The 22,376-nt window shown below is 48.7% G+C and overlaps 2 protein-coding genes across 5 annotated transcripts in view; one reads left to right on the top strand and one right to left on the bottom strand.

Moving 5' to 3' along the window:
- Positions 1-22,376, bottom strand: part of SND1 (staphylococcal nuclease and tudor domain containing 1) — a 446,546-nt gene that overhangs the window by 48,485 nt on the left and 375,685 nt on the right. The gene's annotated exons all lie outside the window — the stretch shown is intronic.
- On the top strand, positions 8,925-11,605 carry LRRC4 (leucine rich repeat containing 4). The gene is made up of 2 exons (XM_036909109.2): positions 8,925-9,061; positions 9,252-11,605. Exon 2 carries the CDS (start codon positions 9,352-9,354, stop codon positions 11,305-11,307), a length of 1,956 nt encoding a protein of 651 aa, XP_036765004.2. The 5' UTR covers positions 8,925-9,061; positions 9,252-9,351; the 3' UTR covers positions 11,308-11,605.

Here is a 22,376-nt window from a genome sequence, read left to right as displayed (position 1 = left end):
TGAATACATGAAGAAGACAATTTCAGATGATAGGATATAAAATAAGAGAGTAAAGCTGGTGATGTGACTGTGAATGGTGGAGTACATTTAACAGGGTAGTCGTGGAAAGTCTCTCTGAAGAGACCCCCTCAAGGAGGATTCAAGACCCTGAAGATGTGGGGGAAAAGCATTCCAGGTAGCGAGGAAAGGCACTCATGTGGAGAACCAGCTTAAGGTGACGTAAGAGGAGGAAGTCGAGCTGTGTAGCTGAGTGCAGGGAATGGGAAGGAAAGCGATAGCAGCACGAGAGCAGAGGTGCAGGCAAGGCCCGGCGGCTCAGGGTCTAGGGCACCCCACAAACACTGCTTGTTACTTGAATTATGAAGGGAAGACACCGAGAGTCTTTTAAGCAAATCAGTAACAATCTGATATAAAGTCACAATAGCTCTAGTGGCTGTTGAGAATACATTGCAGAGGGAGAAAGTAAAAATCTAGGCCTTAAAAAGAGGTTAATTTCTTAGCTTTGAATAAATGTTCTGTAGCTAGGTAAGATGTTAACATAAGGGGAAACTGGGTGAAGGGTGAATCAGAAATATTTCTGACCTCTCTGTGAATCCAAAATGATATCAAAATTTTAAAAAATTAACTGTTAGAAACAAACAACGAAAACTACCTTGCATCTTGAATGAAAAACTGCAAAATCCAAATTAGGTGCAATACCAAGAACAGATCAGTCCAGAAAAAAAAGATTCCCTCATTGAGTTTGGACAAAATATTTCCTTTCTATACTAGTTACCATATTAGAAAATAATAGCTTCTACTACTGTAATTTGCTAAAATTAACTGATTGCCCTTGCTTGCTTCTAGTCTAATTAAATACCAGAAAATAAGTACAGTTATAAATCCTGCTTTACAGATGAAGAATTTGGCCCTTAAAGAAGTAACTTACAGAAGTATGGAAAAAGCAGAGCCAGGATTCACACTCAGGCTTCCTGAGTGCAGGACACTTTCACAGCCACTGCTGATGTAACTGTCCACGACCAGCTGCCTGCTCACATACTCTCTTCAATCAGTTTTGGGAAAAAATGGTTGGGCTCCCCCCCAACCAAAATATGCATATTTATACATGCACTGTGCGTTTGTCTGTGAAAAGGCTAATTGCAGGCATGAAACCCTGGATTAAGGGTCCAATTCATGGTGGAGATATGAGAACCCCACCCTTCTACACATAACGCTCAGTCCCATCCATGTATCTCAGGGGCTCTGATCTCGAGGTGTCTCTCAATCTCTGATTCAAAGTATGAAGCTCAACATTTCTGTGACTTAGTTACAGTTGGGCCAAGTTTTGTAGCAATGCCAAGAGGTACTTCTATCATTGCTAATAAATGTTTTAGTCTTCCTAGATCCTTAGGGTAAAATCTAGAGGCTATGTAAAGAAAGACTGAGAAAATTATCAAGAAAGCAAAAAAAGTGGATAACTGAAGGCAGATTTCTCGAGTTTGCCATCCGCTTACCCCCTTCTCTTGGCTCATGCGATATTCTGTAACTGTTGCACCACTGGGTGTGACTGTCTCACCCCAGCTTTCCAGTGGGAGGCCATACAGCTCCCACAGGGCTCCTCTACCCCTCACAAGCACACAGAGTGGAGAAGTCACCCACTGGTTGTCACACGTAGCCTTCCCTTCCTCTTCCTCTTACGTGGCACATCTCAGCATCATAGAGGTTTAGAATTCGGGTGCTGGGCCGATCTGAGATCAAAGTGGGGCTCTATTACTGCAGTGAGCTGAATTAGTCCCAGAAACATACCCCATGTTCCAATCCCCAGAACTGTGAATGTGATCCTATTTTGGAAAAGGGTCTTTGTAGACGTAATTAAGGATCTTGCGATGAAGTCATCTTGGATTATCCGGATGGAGCCTACACCTAATGACAAGTCCTTGAAGTCACAAAGAGGAGGACTAGATGTGACCAAAGATTTTGAAGTGATGCAGCCACAAGTCAATGTGACAGTCATTGGAAGCTAACAGGCGCAAGAAGCAAGAACAGGCTTTCCCCAGGACCTTTGTGTGCAGTGTGGCCTTGCCAGGTTTCACAATTTTAGCATCCAAAACTGTGAGAAAATAAATTCCTGAGGTTTTAAGCCCTACATATGTGGTCATTTGTTATGATAGCCTCAAGAAACTCACACAGTCACTTACTAGTTCTGTGATTCTGAGAAAGCTAAGAAAATCTAACAGTACCCATCTCAAATAATGTTGTAAGGATTAAGTATGTTTAAGTACCTATGGGCACTCCATAAACACTGCTGTTAACATCATTATTGTTACTGCCATACAAAGGCAATTAAAGAGAAGGATAAATCACAAGAGTCTGTAAGGTCTAGTACACCTCCAGAGGCGAGCACTTGCAAGGTTCTTAGCTGGACCTCTCTGGTATGTTTGAACATGCAGGTAATTATGGCCAGAATGGGCACAGAACTAACTATTGCAAAAGAGGAGGCAGTGGGGTATTGGAAGGTTTCTCCCTTCTCAGGTCTGGCAGCCCACAAGTGGACATGCCCAGGAAACCAGCCTCAGAGGAGAAGAAAAGGCTCTTCCATCCTATAGTTTTTTTTGCCATTCTTATTAAGCATCTTGTCTTTTCCTTGCTGAGGTTTTTACAAATTGCTTTGGATAGGACCTGCAGAGAGTGTTTTTGTTTATTTTGTCTACTACCTTTTGACTTCTTAAAGAGCAGAGTTCTTGGGGGAAAAGCACAGTGGATTCTGAGGGCACTTGGAAGAGTGGGTAATTCTTCAACAGCTGTGTTGCCCTGAATCATCAGGTTCCAGGAATAAAATCCATCCATTATGACTGTGGGTAGTTAATGGCATGGCCACAGCCTCACCACAGGATCACAGACAAGAAAAACTACATAATTTTTTGCAAAATGGTGACTTTATCCATTAATCAGAAACCCCATGACTGGCTGACCCTGGAGAGATTTGGACACATGGGTGGGAGATGAAAATGTGTCACACAATTTTTTTTTTTTTTACATACACACACACAGACTTGTGCACATCGTGTTTGCTCTGTTGGGCAGAGGAGGTGACTACTTCCATAGAGACCGTTTCTTACACTGTTTTGTCATTGCTAATTCACCAGTCAACTGACAGTTTTCCTTCCCTTTGTGGAGAGAATTCCTGTACCATTTTTCTTCTTTCTCCTTCCTCTGGCTTACCAAAACCCTTTGCTATTGTTTTGTTCATAGACCAAATGGCAACATACCGACTGTAAAAATGGAAAAGATCCTTGAGTAGGGCCTGGCAGCTAAACAGTATGCAAATAGGAACTACAGTTTCAGAGTATGTGATCTTCCTGCCACTGAGGGACCTACCTTCAAGGGCCCTAAAGCCTACTGGAGGCCAAAAAAATAGTATCCTGTCCAAGCTTGCTCATTGCTGGCAAGCCCTGTGAGGTATTATGGACATCTAGTGGCTGCTCAGGATAATGCCTCAGGGCTGCAGGACAGGGTGGGGAGTGGTCTAGCCCTGGACGCTAGCAGGAGTCCCATTATCCTGGCTGGGTGAGGTAGTTCTGGGTCCTCTTGCAGTTAGTCCCTGGACAACCATTTCTTCCACTTCTTATTAGGGGTCCAAAATTACTCAGAATGGCACACTAGCTCTATCAAAGACATATCTTTTATCCCAGTCCAGCAAAATACAATGATAGCACCTGCATGTAAGACAGTACAAAAGGCATGCATTTGGAAATATCTTCAAACGCCAGGTTTAAACACCAATTAGTCATTTAACTGTCACCTTGTCTGAGGGACTGAGCTCAGAAGGGAGACTCGGATATAACTCACGAGGTTTTAGGAAGTCACTATGCCTATCTGAACTTCATTAATGAAATTTGTAAACTGAGAGTTAAGTCCAGATGATTTCCAAGACTTGGCTATAATCCCAAAGGGTCAACCTTCAGAGTGGCATATTTGAGAAGGGGTGGGAACTGGACTATGAGAGCTGGAAGGAACCTTCTAGTCCACTTCCTTAATTTTAGAAATGAAGAAACTAAGGGAAAGCAGTATGGAGGTTCCTCAAAAAACTAAAAATAGAAATACCATTTGACCCAGGAATTCCACTTCTAGGAATTTACCCTAAGAATGCAGCAGCCCAGTTGCAAAACGACATTTGCACCCCTATGTTTATCACAGCACTATTTACAATAGCCAAGACATGGAAGCAACCTAAGTGTCCATCAGTAGATGAACGGATAAAGAAGATGTGGTACATTTACACAATGGAATATTATTTAGCCATAAGAAGAAAACAAATCCTACCCATTTGCAACAACATGGATGGAGTTAGAGAGTATTATGCTCAGTGAAATAAGCCAGGCGGAGAAAGACAAGTATCAAATGATTTCATTCATCTGTGGAGCATAACAACAAAGCAAAAACTGAAGGAACAAAACAGCAGCAGACTCACAGAACCCAAGAATGGACTAACAGTTACCAAAGGGAAAGGGACTGGGAAGGAAGGGAGGGAGAAGGGGAATAAGGGGCATTACGATTAGCAGATATAATGTGTGTGTGGTGGGGGGGCATGGGGAAGGTTGTACAACACAGAAAAGACAAGTAGTGAATCTACAGCATCTTACTATTCTGATGGACAGTGACTGTAATGGGGTATGTGGTGGGGACTTGATGATGGGGGGAGTCTAATAACCATAATGTTGCTCATGTAATTATAGATTAATGATACCAAAATAAAAAAAAATGAATTGTAAAAAAAAAAGAAACTAAGGTTTAGGGTGGTTCTAAAATTTGTCACATGCCTGATCAGTGGCAGAATTCAAGTATCTCATTATTAGTGTAGCTGACTCAGGTCTTGTCCAATCACCAGCTGGCTTCCTCAGCTCTCTTTGGTTTTACCACAGCAGTCTCTGTGCGAAACTTGAAGTGAAAACATTCTCAGCCCAGGGCTTCTTCCTTCCCCTCTGTCAAACTTGAAGCCTTCCTCATCTTTTTTTCCCTTGGTGGCACCACTCCAAATCAAGGAAGCAGTCAGAAGTAGGGGGCTGTGAGGAGCAAAGACAATGGCTGGATGATGATGCTCGGGTTACAGGATTAGAGTCTTCAGAGGCACTTTCAGTTCAGAAGCGCTGTGTGCTGTGATGGCCCCACCACCTGCTCAGTCTAGTGTATAGCTTCTATGGCACTCTCTCAGCCTGGCTGGCCTACAAAGGGCAAAGCATCCCCATTTAAAACTCCATGGGCTGCATAGAGCTGGGCATATTCATCTTCATCAGCCATCACAAATACTTCCTGGGAGATAACCTCATTACTAAGGACTGGTTTGATCCAAGGCAGCCCACCCTTCCATCTACCTACACAGTATGGAGGCAGAACCTTTCATTTGCTGGGCCTGGAGCTGAACAGATGGGGCCTGAGTTTGCCGACACCAGCAGGAACCAGCTCAATCAGTGCCCTTCTCTTGAGGAGGGAGGGGCAGCCAGACACCAGTGTGCCATCTAGACCCTGTACCAGCATGTAACTGGCTGCAGCAGGGAGAGGAATCCTCACTAGCACAGCATGTTCCTAATTCTCCACAGATTCCTGTCAGGCTAGGTTACTATTTCCTGGGTCTAGAAGAAAGTAGTGTCCTGCTTGAAGCTGATGATATGCAGATGGAGATGTAGACAGGAAAGCAAAATAAGGCACTGAACAGCCCAGATGGAAACAAACTAGTATCAGGTTCAATGTACCTCCATTTCTCTTGATTAATCATTGCTAATGAAACACGGTTAAGAAAAAAAGGAGCTATTTTCTCGGCCCCTACTCCCTTACCATTCATTCCATTTTTCTCTCACATACCCTTTACTCATCTTTTTTTATAACATCTTTACCAATTCCTTGCCTCTGCCATTTACTCTCTGCACAACAGACACATTGGACATCTTTGTTACAGTGAGTCAGGGTTACAATATCGGACTGAAGCACTGGCTCCATTGTTTTCTTGGGTTTATGACCTTGGGGATGTTATTTGTTAGTCTGAGATCAGTAGCTCCATCTGTAAAATGGAGACAACTGTCACAATTACTTCTTGGGATAGATAAACATTAAACAAGAACAGATAGATAGATAGATGTCTCTATCTATCTATCCACCCATCCATGCATTCTTAGTGGAGGGCATGCAGTAGATAAATAGCCTAGTAAATGACTGTTGAAATGGATGACCAAAACCTGAATTCTTAGACTGAGAGGGAACTCTGGAGAAGCACCTCTATACCTAAGTTCCTAGACATCTGAGCTCTGCCAGGGTTCAAATCCTCATCCTACCACTTACCATGTGATCTTAGGCAACATAGTAACTATTAATGTTGGTACTATTTGACTGCAAATCCAAAATAAAAAGGTCTAGGTAAATAGTGGAGAATCTAACTTCCGTACAACTGAACTGTTTCCAGGACTTCAAGAATTCACTGGCACATTTAAAGGGGTTCAGATTACCAGACAGCAGATAATACTGAGATACGGGGGTGGTAGAATCTAGAAAGCTGAGAAATCCAGGACCTCTTGGCTCTTAAGCAATAGGCCCTGTGCAGGTGATGTATGTGTAAAAAGCAAGCTTTGCCAAGTGAGGGGGTGGGGACAGAGGGGTGAGGGAGATGAGTCTGGAGGCAGCCCTTGCAAAAAGCAATACTAATGTCATATTCTGTCAGATAAGCTTCTCTCGGGGCTTAGCCACAGATGGCTCCACTCCCACTGGGCAGAGAAAGGGTGGGCAGTGTTTTTCCGGGATGGGAAAAGGTTGACCTAGTCCTGTTCTACACCGGTCTCTCAAACGTGTCAGCAGAAATAGGGGCAGGATGCTATGCAATTCTTCTCAGAGTCCCAGCAACAAAGAGGAACGAACTGGTGAAGCTCCCGGGGCAGGAGGCTTTAGCACGCACCACCTCCATTCTCTGGACACAGGGAGGGGAAAGGAAGGCACGGGGTGGGAAGCTGCGGCTGCAGCTGGCTCCATGAATGAACGGCTTCACCTCAATCCTTCCAGCGGGCTGTTGTGATGTCCCAGGTCGTCATTCCTCCAGGTTCTCGCACGTGGTCTTTCCTTCCACTGTTTGCCTCCCCCGCAGCCCTCATTAAGAAAACTATCATTTAAAGCCCTAGTTAAAGCCGAGAAGGGAATGAGGAAAAATTGCAAGGGTGGGGGCAAAGCGGATAGGCATCTGTGCAACAGCACAGAGCTGCCCGCTAAGTCCAGGCTCTCCGTCTTCTCCAAGCTGCCGCGGCCACCCCCGCGTCCCCACAGTGCAGCTCCGAACTCTGAGAAGGCTGCCTGGGACGCGCGGCCAGGCGCCCCGCCAGCAGTCGGCGGGAGTGAGGATGACGCGGTCCGGGCGGGAGGCCGGCCAACTGCAGCAGCCCTGCAGCGGGCTGCCGCGCCTCCAGCTTCCCGGTCCCTGAGCCCACCGCGGCCAGACCGAAGGGTGCTCAGCGCTCGGGGGCGGAGCGCAGGGGCCCGGGCCTCTCCCGCAAGCAGCCCCGCGCCAGGGCAGCCTATCAGCGGCCACCCGGCGGCTCCCTCCACCGGACCAAAATAGCTGCGAACGCCTGCGACTTGCGCGCAGTCCCTCACTTGACGCTCACTCTGGCTCCCTCGCCCGCTCGCCGGCCGGCTTCCCGCGACTAGAGGGGGCGGGGAGGAAGCGGTCCGGGGCGGGGGGTGGGGGGTGGGGACAGAGAGGAACGAGGGAGGAAGGAAGAAGGAAGGGAGGAGGAAGCGGACGGAGCCGCGGCGCTCGGGGCTGCGCTGCGCTGGAAGGCGCCAGTGTTAACCCCTCGAGGGCAGGCAGCGGAGGGGGAGCGGTGTTAATATATAAGAGCACTGCATCACGCTAATCTTCTCCCCAGAACAGTATGCGTCAGCAGTACATTCACGTTCTGACTGAAGGACAAAAGGATGAGAGAGCAGTCTGCGTGGCTGCTGTCTGCAACACCGCGAGCACGGCGCGAGGAGGAGTCGGTGGGCGCCGAGCGCAGTGGACCCGCTGCTGTCGCCGCCGCTAACAAGCGGGGACCATGTTCCCGGGCTCCGGAGCCTTTCCCGCAGCCGCGACCCCCGCTGCTCACGCCGCCGCCGCCAGCGCTCGGGCCGCTGCAGCAGTCCTCAGGCAGCGCAGCCACTGAAGGCGCCGCGAGCCGAAGAAGCCCCGGACTAGCACCCTCGGCACCAAGCCAGAGACCGAGGCGCGCCGGGGGCCCAGCTGCGGCCACCGCCCCCGGACTCCCTGAAGGGGCCTGCGGTGCGGGCGCGACCATTGCGCGCTGCTCCGGCCGGTGAACCTGGTCCTGGCGCTGCCTCCACGCTCGGCCCCTAAGGGGGCTGGACGGATTACTGTTCCTCGCGCCAGCAGACGGCGGACTGGGAAACTAAGCCCAGTTTTTATCTTTTTAACCCTTAAGAGAGGAAGCAAGGAAAGAAGGGGGCGTGTGTCTGGGGAGGGCGCCGGAGCCGCGGAAACCTCCTTTTAACTCTCGCAGCACCGCGAGCTAACGACTGCATCAGCTGCCTCCGGCCCGGGAGCGGCCGACACAAGGAGCTCACACGGGCAGCGCAGCAGCGGTGGCGAGCGCGCAGGCGGGCAAGCGAGCGCGGCCTGGGAGGCTTCGGGCGCCCCCACGCTCCCCGTCGGTGGCAGCCCCGGGAGCGGGCTGGGGGCGCCGGAGGCACACTCCGGCGATGAGGCGGCTTCCCCCTTGGCTGGTACGAGCGGGTGCCAGGGTCCAAGGACAAAGCAGGGAAGCGCTGCTGGCGCCGCTCCTCGGGCTGATGGGGGGGCATGCACCTGCATAGCCCGCCGGGCCTTGGCTCTCCCCGGCGCGGCGCGCCTCAACTCCGCGGCTTAGCCGTAGCCGGCTCCGGATTTACTAGAAGCCATTTTGTCTCCCCCACCCCTCCGCTCCCCTCCCCTCTCCCTCTACTTCCCCCTTTGGTTAATTAAAACTAAGAAGTAAGAATGGGAACGGTGTGGCCAGCTCCCGTGGAGAACGCTTAAGGACACCACGCCAATTCTTTCCTTCCTTCCAAGGTAGGTGACAGCGAATAATTAATTGGGTGGGGAATGGTTGCAATGGGGGAAAGAAAGTCTCAGCTTTTCGAGGGCTGGCCTCGCGGGGGGCTGGTAGACCAGCGGCCAAGCTTTAGTTTGGCATGATTTTTTTTCTCCCGGCAGTTCTGCCCCGTCTCTCTAATCGCCCCCTCCCCACCTCCTTCTCCAGATGGAAAGAGGAGCTCCTAGCTCACTTAAGCCGGGGTAGGGCTGGTTCTCCTTTCCGAGCCAAAATCCCAGGCGATGGTGAATTATGAACGTGCCACACCATGAAGCTCTTGTGGCAGGTAACTGTGCACCACACCTGGAATGCCGTCCTGCTCCCCGTCATCTACCTCACGGTGCAAGTGTGGATTCTGTGTGCAGCCATCGCTGCTGCCGCCTCAGCCGGGCCCCAGAACTGCCCGTCTGTCTGCTCGTGCAGTAACCAGTTCAGCAAGGTGGTGTGCACCCGCCGGGGCCTCTCTGAGGTCCCTCAGGGTATTCCCTCCAATACCCGGTACCTCAACCTCATGGAAAACAACATACAGATGATCCAGGCTGACACCTTCAGACACCTTCACCACCTGGAGGTCCTGCAGCTGGGCAGGAACTCCATCCGGCAGATAGAGGTGGGGGCCTTCAATGGCCTGGCCAGCCTCAACACCCTGGAGCTCTTTGACAACTGGCTGACAGTCATCCCGAGTGGCGCCTTTGAATACCTGTCCAAGCTGCGGGAGCTCTGGCTTCGCAACAACCCCATAGAAAGTATCCCCTCTTACGCCTTCAACCGGGTGCCCTCCCTCATGCGCCTGGACTTGGGGGAGCTCAAGAAGCTGGAGTATATCTCTGAGGGGGCTTTTGAGGGGCTGTTCAACCTCAAGTACCTGAATTTGGGCATGTGCAACATTAAAGATATGCCCAATCTCACCCCTCTGGTGGGGCTGGAGGAGCTGGAGATGTCAGGGAACCACTTCCCTGAGATCAGGCCTGGCTCCTTCCACGGCTTAAGCTCCCTCAAGAAGCTATGGGTCATGAACTCACAGGTCAGCTTGATTGAGCGGAATGCTTTTGATGGACTGGCCTCGCTTGTGGAACTCAACTTGGCCCACAATAATCTCTCTTCTTTGCCCCATGACCTCTTTACCCCATTGAGGTACCTGGTGGAGTTGCACCTACACCATAATCCTTGGAACTGTGATTGTGACATTTTGTGGCTAGCTTGGTGGCTTCGGGAGTACATACCTACCAATTCCACCTGCTGTGGCCGCTGTCATGCTCCCCTGCACATGCGAGGTCGCTACCTGGTGGAGGTAGACCAGGCTGCCTTCCAGTGCTCTGCCCCCTTCATCATGGACGCACCTCGGGACCTCAATATCTCTGAGGGTCGGATGGCAGAACTTAAGTGTCGGACTCCCCCTATGTCCTCTGTGAAGTGGCTGTTGCCCAATGGGACAGTGCTCAGCCATGCCTCCCATCACCCACGAATCTCTGTCCTCAACGACGGCACCTTGAACTTCTCCCATGTGCTGCTCTCGGACACGGGGATATACACATGCATGGTGACCAACGTGGCAGGCAACTCCAATGCCTCGGCCTACCTCAACGTGAGCACGGCCGAGCTCAACACCTCCAACTACAGCTTCTTCACCACAGTCACAGTGGAGACCACCGAGATCTCGCCCGAGGACACGACGCACAAGTACAAGCCTGTTCCCACCACATCCACTGGTTACCAGCCGGCATATACCACCTCTACCACAGTGCTCATCCAGACCACTCGTGTGCCCAAGCAGGTGGCGGTACCCGCAACAGACATCAACGATAAGATGCAGACCAGCCTGGATGAAGTCATGAAGACCACCAAGATCATCATTGGCTGCTTCGTGGCAGTGACCCTGCTAGCGGCCGCCATGCTGATTGTCTTCTACAAACTCCGCAAGCGGCACCAGAGGCGGAGTACAGTCACCGCCGCTCGGACAGTCGAGATCATCCAGGTGGATGAAGACATCCCGGCGGCGGCATCCGCGGCGGCAGCAGCTCCATCGGGCGTATCAGGTGAGGGGGCAGTAGTGCTGCCCACAATTCATGACCATATTAACTACAACACCTACAAACCAGCACATGGGGCCCACTGGACAGAAAACAGCCTGGGGAACTCTCTGCACCCCACAGTCACCACTATCTCTGAACCTTACATAATTCAGACCCATACCAAGGACAAGGTACAGGAAACTCAAATATGACTCCCCTGCCCCCCAAAAACTTACAAAATGCAATAGAATGCACAAAAAAAAAAAAAAAGACAGCAACTTTTGTACAGAGTGGGGAGAGACTTTTTCTTGTATATGCTTATATATTAAATCTATGGGCTGGTAAAAGAAACAGATTATATTAAAATTTAAAAACAAAAAAATCAAAAGAAACCTATTTTCTAACTTGTAAGTTCTATTTAAAGGGGGAGGGGGGTTTGTGGGAATGGTGTGGGGTAGAGGCCACAAGTCAACCTGCTATGCTGCCAGAAAGGATTTCTGGTATATGGTTAAAACAAACTAAATCAACAACAAACATCTCTAAAGAAGGAGGGTGCGGTCTGCTGGGAGGGGGTGGGGTGGGGTAGACCAAATCTGTCACTTTTTAGAAGATGCTTCCAAGGATACAGGAATATCCATTTCTATAGACACCTTTCTTAAGCTGAGAGTTGTCTTTGCAGATTTGTCTTATTTTAAAAAGAAATTTTAAAAAGCACCAAGAATTTGTATTGTGCTAAAATGTTCAGAGGTAATACTTTTTTTTTCATCAGAGGCCAAGGGGAAAATAGATCTGTGTATGTATTTTAAACAGAAAACCACCACAATTAAATGAACACTTACAGGGCTTGAGTCTTTTTGTCTGTCCACGTGCACAAGTCTGGTTCGTTTGTGCACAGGGACATGCAGGTGCCCCGCCTGACAGAGCTCTTTGGGAGAGAGGAGACAAGTGAGGGAGCTGGCGTAGCTCTCAGTCAAATGCTTCCACACTGCACCAGATTCCTGCAGTTGGCCTTAACCCGCTCTGTGCAAGGCATGCGTCTCTTCAGGGTTTCCTTTGAGAAGGTGGTGGCCGGAGGCGGGTGCGGTGAGACTGCAGAGTGAGGTGGGAAGGTGGGAAGGGAGAGCCCAAGTGGAGGATGTACCCACAGGAGGCCATAAATTAGCATTGTGCCATGTCCACCTGTTGTTCCCAGTATCTGATGAATGACTGTAGACAATGATGGCAGTTTACGATTTTCTGAAAAGGTTTTGTTTGTTTTAAGGTGGAGAGGGAGGAGAGGTCGGGAGTGGGAGAGCTTGGGGGAGTGGAAGCTTTTCTCAGGCTGGTGATTTGGTGACTATTCTAAATGCTGATTCATTAGGGATTATCACAGCTGATGTCAACTGATTGTGGTGATGGGATGGGGGCAGAACATGAGTAGAGAAGAACAAGGAGAGAGGAAAAGGGCACGGGCTCATTTAAAGAAAAATGAAGCCTTTCCCAACCAGGATGGCTCACAAAAAAAGACATGAAATCTAAAGATGAAACAGAAGTGACACACACGCACCTGAGGAGTTCTGCATGGAGTCCTGCTGAATGTGGCACAATGCGGGGAGGGCTTCCCTCTCCCAGGTCTACCTCAGGAGGAGGTGGGAGAGAAAGGGTGTGTGTGTGTGGCCAAGGCAGAGATCTGTTATTCTGGTCCATTTAATGCTGTAACTTCTTTCATTTATTATTTTAGCTTTAAAAAGAAAGGATTAAGATTTGAAAGTCGATGGTGGGGGGCTGGGTGGGGTGGGGAATGACAACAAAAGAACACTGATTGTAATGTGAGAAAAGTGTATTTTTGTATTTTAATAAATACTGTTCACTTTTTAATTCAATGTCCCCAAAGGGTTAAACTGAATAAGACCCTGAATCTATATATTCTTATGAGCATCAACCGAGTTATTTCATTTAAAGAAAAAAAGGGAAGAGAAGAGGTAAGGTAGGAGGGGAAGAGAATGCTGAATTTCTTTAAAATGTGGAGAAATGCAAAGCTGTCAACAATCTTTCCTTAGCTTAAATAAAAGCACCCGATTCTAGTGCGCCTTCCAAGGGCTAATTGTGTTAGTCCCTGGTTTTTTAGAGGGTAGAACTAACTTCCCTATGCCCTGGAAAAGCAGGGGAAATGGGTCAGCCTCAGCTCCTGGGACTCATCCAGAAGTTAAATGCCACCTCAGCAGAAGCTGTGGGTTGGGCAGCACCGGCTCTGCCCAGGGACCCTGGGGGACCTGGATTTAAGAGGTCTACAATAATTTTGTTTGGCTTAAATTTCCTACACGCAGTGCTGCTTCTGTTCTCTGGGTGCTAAACAGTCAAACGTGTCTTGGTGGTGGTGGGTGTCTCTCCTGATGCTTACTGAATAGTGACGTCCAGGGAGGCTGCATGAACTGGGACCCTGCATCTGTTTCAGCGCTAGTATTTATACTAATGCGGGGAATTGGGACTGAGTGGGTGTGATCTCTCTGGCACTGAACAGGGAGAGGCGGGTAGCACTTTGCAGCAGTTGGATAAGAAATGGCTAAGAGCGAGTCAATCCTTAATTCTCCTGAGTATATAGGTATCATTTCTTGTTATCAGTGTTTGTGGCTGCATGCATGCACGGACACACACTTAGAAACTGCCACTCGTGTTTGTAGGCTCCAAAGACGTGCCCTCTGCCTCTCCTTTACCATCCTACTGCCAGTAAAGAGAAAAAACTGCAGCAGAGTAAAGGGTGGGCTTGGCTAGGACCAGTTGGAAGAGCAGTAAATTACCCCCTTTCCTAGTGCTGCAAGACACAACTGGGGCTGTTCAGGACAGCTTCTAGGGCACACATTCAGAGACAGCTAAGTAGTTGCTTCAGAAATAGGGAATATGGAGACAACTGCCGAACACCTCTCTATTTTTGACAGCTATATGGGCAGCCATGGAATTACATAGCTGCTCTGGAATGACAGTCTGTGGCTGAATGACAATCTGAGGGGAGAGCTAGAAAAGCTAAACTTTCCTGGGGGCTGAGCATGTTCACTTCTTGGAATCTGAGGGAGAAGTGCTTTCTAGAAGGAACTTCAAAGGAGTTGGGGGAGACTGAGAATATGGTTCCTAGGTTTAAGTGTCCTTGTCCTTAGAGCTTCCAGGGTAGTTCCTTTTCCCACTGGGCCTCGTTCTCCATCTGGGCACATTTCAGCTTTTAGAGCAGCAACCCTCCTTTGCTGTAACACTGGGTATATCCTCCTTTGTGACAGGCACATGGGACAGCTTTTCAGAGGTGTCCCAGGAGCACCTACAGTGCAGCCTTTAATGCCATGCTGGTGACTCATGATCAGGCCTGGCCCAGCTTTTGGGTTTGTTACCTGAGAATGGGACACGGGTTAGTCGCCTTTCAGGGGAGGGGTTATAGCAACACCATTAGAAGGAAAGGCTGCTGCTGACTATACACAGTTAGAGAATTTTCATTATAGAATTTTTTAAAGGCCCTGAAAAATCATTTAGTCTAATCCCTTCACATTTTACAACCAAGAAAACAGAACTTCAGAGAAACTGAAAGGAGTACATCCAAGGTCACACGTTAGTGGAACAGCTGAGACTGAATGAAACCCAGGTCTCCTGACTCCCAAGTCATATGTGCTTCCTCACCAGGCTCCTACTGACTATCTCCTGGCCAACATACAGTGAGAATGGGACCTTCCTACAGACAGCGCTGTGTCCTCTTCTCCTACCTCTTCGAGCTCCCATCTCCGCAGAAACTGCTCTACTGTGCTCTAAGGCCTGACCGAATTCTGACTATAGGGGTTCCATAGTGGCCCAAGGGCCGTGTGTGCTCACTAAGGAGTTGGTCTTTTAGGACTGTACAGCTTCCTGATTCTTAGATCTCACTGGCAGACAAACTGCAGGATCCTAAAGAGGGTGATGGCTAATCGGGGACAAGGGTGAGGTAGGTGAGGCAGTGTGTTTCACAGTGGGAAAGGTGGCCTGGCCAAATCCCCACCTTGCTCTTGCAAGCTTTGCAGAGTAGAGGACAGGCGTCTTAAAGCACCCATGAGAGCAAGTTCCCCACAGTGGAGTGGTTTCGGCTTATTTTGCTCAATAATGAAACTATGGGGCAGGGTGAGGGGGTTCCTTGACTCCTCTGCTCCACAGTATCCATCCCTGCCGTGGCTCTTAAAGTGCCATGTGGTGGTTGCCATTCCCATGATCTACTCTAGGACCTTTAATCGCTATTTGATATAATGCTGTATTCTATTATCAATGAAGGTAGAGTAGACAGGCTAGTTCCTAAGGCTTAGAGATACTAGCTTTATCAAGGCTGTTTAACATGTATTGAGGCCAGCAACTGGCTGGGTGCTGGGAGGAACTACGTAGTGAAGAATCACTGCAACACAATTTCTGATGTTTTGGGGAGGAGGTCCAGAGTATGACCATTAGTAGTGGAAAGCTCCAGCTTCCTTCAGTGGACATGGGTAGAGATTAGGAGAGGGCTAAGGGGGGGGCCTTACTCAGCCCAGGCTACTACCTCAGGGAGCCTGAGCCCTCAATTAAGGCTCCACCGATTTACAGCAACAAAGCAGCAGGGGCTTAAAATTAGAGAAGAGGAAAAAGAAGGAACTTTTATATCCAAACATATGTCTGATTTCATCTCCTCTGCTAGCACTCTATGCCATTGGCTAATGCAGGCACCATTCATACCATTTCTAAGTCCTGCCTCAGCTGAACTGAAAGGCAGCTTTTGGCTCAAAGCATCTCTCTTGGCCTCCATCCATTCAGGAAAGTACCCTTTACCCTTAAGGGGGGAACGAAAGGTTTGGGCAGTGGATTAAAGTTGTTCTCCTCTTTGCTTTAAATTAAAATGATATAAACTGCTTCTTGGAGTAGGGGCAAATGCTTCAGAAACCAGAACATACTTACATACATGCAAAGCAAAAGAGCATCATGCTTACAAGTATAGACCCTGCAGCCAGTCTTCCTGGGTTGAATCCCAGCTCCATCAACTTATTACCTGTGTGCCTTGACAAATACTCAGTTTCTTCATCTGTAAAATGGACATAATATGAGTATCTACACTTCACTGCTTCACAGGTTATTGTGAGAATCGAAATTATATAAGGTCACACTTATAACAGTGCCTGACAACATGAAGTAATGCTATATAGTCGGTAGTTATCCAACAATATACATAAGAGTACAGACCAGCTGACCAGCCCCTATCCTCACTGCTTTTCTGGAACCTTAGAGAACCATGCCCCAATAGAGAACATGCCTACTGAGCTATTCCAGAGAGGAAGGATGCTTATCCTGAAGTCAGGGACAGCACCAATGAACCATACATTTCTTCTCAGGAAATACTGCCTTGTGTTCTGCTCCCTAGTTGAACTCTACAGTTGGCGCAGGGCACTGTCTTAGTCCAGGAGTAGATTACCTGTCCTCACGGTGAGCCAGAAGAAAGAGGGTGCTGCTGGTGGTGGGTGGCACACTAGGTGAGGGCTGGGACAGCAAACATCCTCTAGGAAGCCATGGTCCTTTACCCAGAATGTCAGCGTCTTGTCTTCTCTGCCTATTCCTGTTTCTCTGTCAGGATGCCGTTTTGGGGTGTGGGGTGGGCAGGGCAGAGGCGCCAGGAGGGAGAAGGCAGCCCAAAGAGAACTATGGGAGCCTCACAGCACTGGTAGAGGGGCTTGGAGAAAAAGAAAGGCAGCAACAGAATTTGAGCAAGTGTGAGCAGAATACAGCCATATGGCAGATACACAAGCTAAGGGTCTGCAATGCAGTTAAAGAGAAAACCAGGGAGATTCCTCCACTCCTAGCGTGCAGAGGCTGGCCGGCCCCTGGGTGGGGGAGGACTGTTACTGTGAGATTCATGGCACGGAACAGAGGAGAAGAAAAGCAAGGAGATCAACTTTCCAAGAGAAGCTTAAGAGAGAATACATTTTGATTTCCTAATGAGAGGCTAGAATTAGATTTTAGGATGATCACAGGTTTTATCCTCTGATAAATGCCAGCTTTGCTGTCAGTGCTTGGGCCAAACCACCTACCCGCAACAGTCCTGTTCCCTATCCAGGAGGCTGTCCACTGCTTGGGGGAAGGAACCCAGCCTTCAGGCCTGTAATCTAATCCTGACCAGCTCACTCAGGGAGCTGCTCTGAACCTGGTCCCTCGTTTCTATTATGGTGTCATCATGGGAGGAAGAGAAGAGGGAGCAACTCAGTGTTTATCCACAAATAGAGTGTTATTCCAGAGAAAGGGTGTTACATAAATTTTGTTTTCCCATAAAAATGATGAACACTGTGAGTTCAGTGCACATGGACCCTGGTAGTGAGTCAGAGAGATTAGGCCTCGGACTGTGGGGGATATCCCTGGGACAAGATCTGTGTCAAAGGAAGGTAGCATTTGAGAGGATGGTAATGTCTTCCCTAGCTTATCCCCTTAAGATTTTTGGACCTATAACAGGGAAGCACTGAGACTCTAGTGCCAGGTGTGGGGACTGCCTGGACCAAACTAGTACTTAGCCTTTCAGGTTCATTCATTCTGTGTATCTAGGAACAATACGAGATACACAGAGCAATTACTAAAGCTTGTATCAACTACTAAACACCAAAGAAGCAATCCTTGGTCCACTTGTTTCTTTAATACCCACCTACGTTCTTAAAGTCCCACTAATATGCAGCACCTCCAGTTAATTCTCATGTCAGCTTGTTCCCCTCCATGATGTCTATTTGGGTATTATCATCTGCCATGACAGGCTCTAGGATATTTCTGCAAGATCCTTCCATTCTAGAAGATTGGTGATTGTTTTTCCTTCTAACAGGTGTCATGCTGATTGCTCTTCTGAGGCAAGTCCTTCACCTGTGGCCTCTTACAGTTCCTTTACAGTCTCACCCCTTCTTTTTCCTGTCTGTGCTGGTGCTGAGTTAGTCACCAGATAAGTCACAGTACCTGCTCAGTGAGTCAGCAGGATGCATGAGAAGAGATTTTCACACACTAACTGCTCCCATGCGAAGTTTGGTTTCCTGGCCTCAGGCTACTTCTTCCCAGTTTTCAAGGGCCAGGCTTCTTCCTTTTACCTACCCACTCCTGCAGGCTCATTAAGACCATTCAGACAGCTTCTCCCACCCAGATTCTGCCCTGTAGGTGAACTGAATGAGTTATAGGCACTCTTCACACAGGATGTGCCCTGTACAGATAGTGTAGCCCTGTCTGTAGGAATGCTCACTGCATCCCTCATAATAGGCCCAGCACAGACCCAGAAATGGAGCTGAGGCCTCGTACACTAACAGCCTGTTCCTGCAGCCTACCAGCTGCAGTGGTTATAAGTTATAATCTATTACCATTGCAAGAAGACTTAATTTCTAGACTTAAAGGAAGTTGGATAATACTTTATCCTATTAGAGTCTGCCTGTGTGAATTGACAATGGCTTCCTTCTGACATGACAGCATATTCTTCCAATTCATCTCTTTATGGAGATGAATTGGGAGAATCTGGACTAAGGAGGGAGGATCAAGGAAGAGACTGGTAAAGGAACCAGGGAAAGGGAAGACAATTTTTTAATTAGAAACAGGGAGAGGATGCTTAGAGGGACTTAGCAAGGCTGAGATATCTCAAAGCATGTTTGCATTTCATTTTGTTTCCCTTGTGGGGGAAGTGACTGCAGCTAATAGGTGTGCCATGTACACGTGTCAGAAAAAAGCCACAGAGAAGTATGAGCGCAAGAAGAAGGAATTGGCCTATTCCACCTTCTTCCTGTTCCAGCCCATTGTGAGTGCAGGATAGTTTTCCTGTTTGTTAATCCTTCCTCCACATTCCTGTTTTAAGTCCACATCTGCTCTGACCAATGGCATCATGTCAGCTGAGAGTACCTTCACATAATGGGTATGTTATCTAGGCTGGCCAACCTTGGGATGGCAATGGACACTAGGACAGAATGGTTTATGGCTTCAGGGGTGTGGAGACAGTGACAGGAATTTCCAAGTTAATTCATGAGATCTAGTTGGACCTCCTCATTTTAGTTATAAGGAAAATGAAGTCCAGGGAGATGTGACTTGCACAGTGTCACAGCTGGTGATGCAGAGCCTGGGTCTCCAGTGTCTGGGTTCTCAACCCAGCAATGTAACTGAACACTAGCAGGGTCACCATGACTTACACTCCAGGGGGCGCCATTTACAGACACCACAAAGTGATTAGTGCCCCCTGGAGTTTACAAATTGGTGTAATCCCCTACAGTTTGCTTCCAAGGAAGGAAGGAGAAAAAGGAAGGCCTTTCATGCCAGTACTTATATCCGAGATGGGTGGTGCCTACTCATGACTTCATGCAAACAGCTAAAGCTGAGAAATCAGGCAACTTTTCTTTTCTCTTCAACTGTAAGTGTTCAACAGCTAATAAATTTAAAGGAGCATTTGTTGCTTATGCTGTACTCCCCTTCCCTACAGGAGTGAAGAGCTGTAAGGTAAAGAATGTACATCCCAGTGCAGGGAAGGTTTGCAGAAGTGGGATCATGTTAGAGGTCCATTCAAGGTCAAGTAGACCACTGGAGAAATGGACAAGTCCGGGGTCCTGCTTTCCCCTCCTCACCTTCCCTAGTACTATGTAAGCAAGGGCACCCACACAGGCAAAGCTCAGAAAGCCCAGCTTGACTCCCAAAGAGGGATCTAAGAAGCTGGAAAACATCTTTTCACCATCTCAACAAATCATCTCTTGGGAAATGAGTGGCCCTGGCTATAATTCTATTATACACATTTAATTAGAATCTATCTCCTTCATGAAGGTTTCAAGCCAAGTCCCAACAGAAGCATTCTAAAAGAACAGCCGCTTTCAGCCAAGTATCTTTTAACCAAGTTAATCTAGCAGAAATTTGCCATCTTGGATTGGATAGAGTTACCTCTCTTCTCAACTTCAAAGCTGGGAAGAGAAGGGAGGTGGGGAACATAGAGAAATAAAGAGGAGGGCGGGGGCTTCAAGCAAATGAGTTTTCATCTATTAAGGAGTGGTAATTTCTGCCAGCTCCCCTAGAGACTGGTCCCCTCCAATAATGGCCTGACTCTAATGATTCCCTCTCCTAAGCAACAGCCTGTGTTCTGCTGGTGTTGAGACAACTGTGCCAGAGAAATTCCCTTTCTCTCGGAGGTGCTGCTATCATTATGCAGGAGAGATTAGCCAGCCAGGAGGATGTGCTCTTGGTGGGGAGAGAAAGGGGGGGCCAAAAAGAATGTGCTTCTCCAGCAGGCATGGTGCTGCTGACCTAGGACATAAAAGGCTGAGAGAGACGGGCCAGAAGTTAATGGTAGGATGAAAGGGCAGACTCTCCGGACAAGATGGAGCAGACAAGAGCAGGTAAAAGTGTATGTACTTCTTGACTCACTGAACTCCATGAGTGCTGGCTGGCTGGGAGGCAGTGGGAGGTCTCTGGGGGCTGGGGGTGAACCTCAGGCAGAATGGACAAAAAAATGATGAATGGTTGAGACATGAAACACAGTAGTAAGTTCACTGGAAGCCGGGGTAGGAAAATCAATTTCAGTCCCTAAATATCTATTATATCTTGGGCAGAAGGACAGGGATATGAGCTAACACTGAAATTGGGGTGATAGCTATTACTGAGGCTGCAGTTTCAGTTGAGGGGGTGGGGTCCCTGCAGTCTGCTCTTTCCCTTCTTATACGCTGACAGTGGTGGGGAAAGCTCATATTGTGTTTCTGATTTTTTCGGAGGCTGCTCCTGGCAGGTCGAGTAGGGGTGGAGTCCTTGACTTTGCCCCTGGTGGCTTCCCTGTGATAGAGACAGATGCTTCCAGAGGCCGCCTGGCCAGATGTGCCAGCAGGGCCAGAGAGCCTGCAGTGCAGACAGATGCCCTGGGCTGCATGCAGGGTGGCCAGACCCTTTATGGCACTGCGGCTCGGCTCTGGGGCAGTGCCAGAGTGGCAGGGTCATGTTCCTCAGCCAGAATCATTTCCCCCCAAACCTCTTCGAGTATATGGGCCATGGAGGGAGGCAAATTTAATTAAATTACCATGTCAGGGGCTGGCCTTCCTGGGCAAGGGCTGAAAATGGGCTCACGCTGACACGAAGACCCGTCTGTGTACATAGAGCGCGGGTTTCTTTGTACTTGGCTGTCGGCAGCTGGATGGGGTGGGCAGTACCCAGTGCTGGCCCAGTGAGCTGGCCCTTTGCTGCAGCAAGGCAGTCAACAATAATCCAACGCCGGCCCCATACGGCTCTGATGACCTTTTCCTTTCTACTCAAGAGATGACTGAGCAGCATTCCCCCTTCCTCCATCAGTTCATTTCTCCTCAAATGCCTCTCTTGCTGACACCCAAAACATCCCTTCACAGTGCATTATGCTGAGCCAGGGAAGGGAAGGAGGATGAAGCTGCAGAGAGGTGTGATCCAGAATAGTGCACAGGCCCAGTTTGTTTAGCTTAGAAGAGCTGGAGGGGTCTTCCTGGTGCTACTTCAGCAGCTCCCAGCCAGCAGCTCCACGCTGCACAGAGAAGCATTTTCAGGTGCCAGAAAGCAGCAAAGCTTTCTCTTGCCCATCCCTACACTAATGCCACAGTGGGTACAGAACCTGACCGTCACAGAAGCAAGGAAGTTCAGTAACAACTAGAACCATTCAATATGTGGAAAGCAACAACCAAAATAACCACTGGCTGTATTATACCTTTCAACCCCACAGGTCATTTCACTTCCATTCTGGAGCCTCACTGCTCCAATTTACAAAATGTTAGGAAGGTAAAAGATTTTACCCCCAAGTAGGGCTGCTGCTAGAGCTAGGGCTTCCCTCTGCTGGTGTGAAATGGCTTCAGGTGGAATCAGGTGTGGTGTGTGGAGTGGGAGACACTGAGGGCCATGTGGGCTTTGCCATTTAGAACTGGAACCCAGGAAAAGTCAGCCAGGGAATGTTTTCCCTACTTGTCCCCAGAGAGACCAGAGCCACCTCTCGTGCCTAAAACTTTGGTGAATGCAACACATGGGGCCTGAGAGGTAGTCCTGTACTGGGACAACAGGAAAAATCTTCCTGGGCAATTAGTAGTTGTACTTATACAGCCTTCGCAGGTCCAGAGCATCCTGGCTTCAAGCAGACACCCAAATGAAATGAGCAGTGTGAGCAAGCTCTGGCAGCTGGGGCAGCCTTTGGTAGTCCCTAGCAAGGCAGATTTACAGGCAGTGCCACAGAAAGTACAGAGGGCAGAAGATGGGAACAGAACCCTCCATCCCAGTCTCCAAACTTCTGAACTGCTCTTAGGTTACAGGAGCCCTGGCAGAGGGGGGAGGGCAGCATCCCCCCTGGAGC

This window comes from Manis pentadactyla, chromosome 7 (assembly GCF_030020395.1).
Source record: "Manis pentadactyla isolate mManPen7 chromosome 7, mManPen7.hap1, whole genome shotgun sequence".
Lineage (NCBI taxonomy): Eukaryota > Metazoa > Chordata > Mammalia > Pholidota > Manidae > Manis > Manis pentadactyla.
This window is presented reverse-complemented; position numbering and strand designations above follow the sequence as displayed.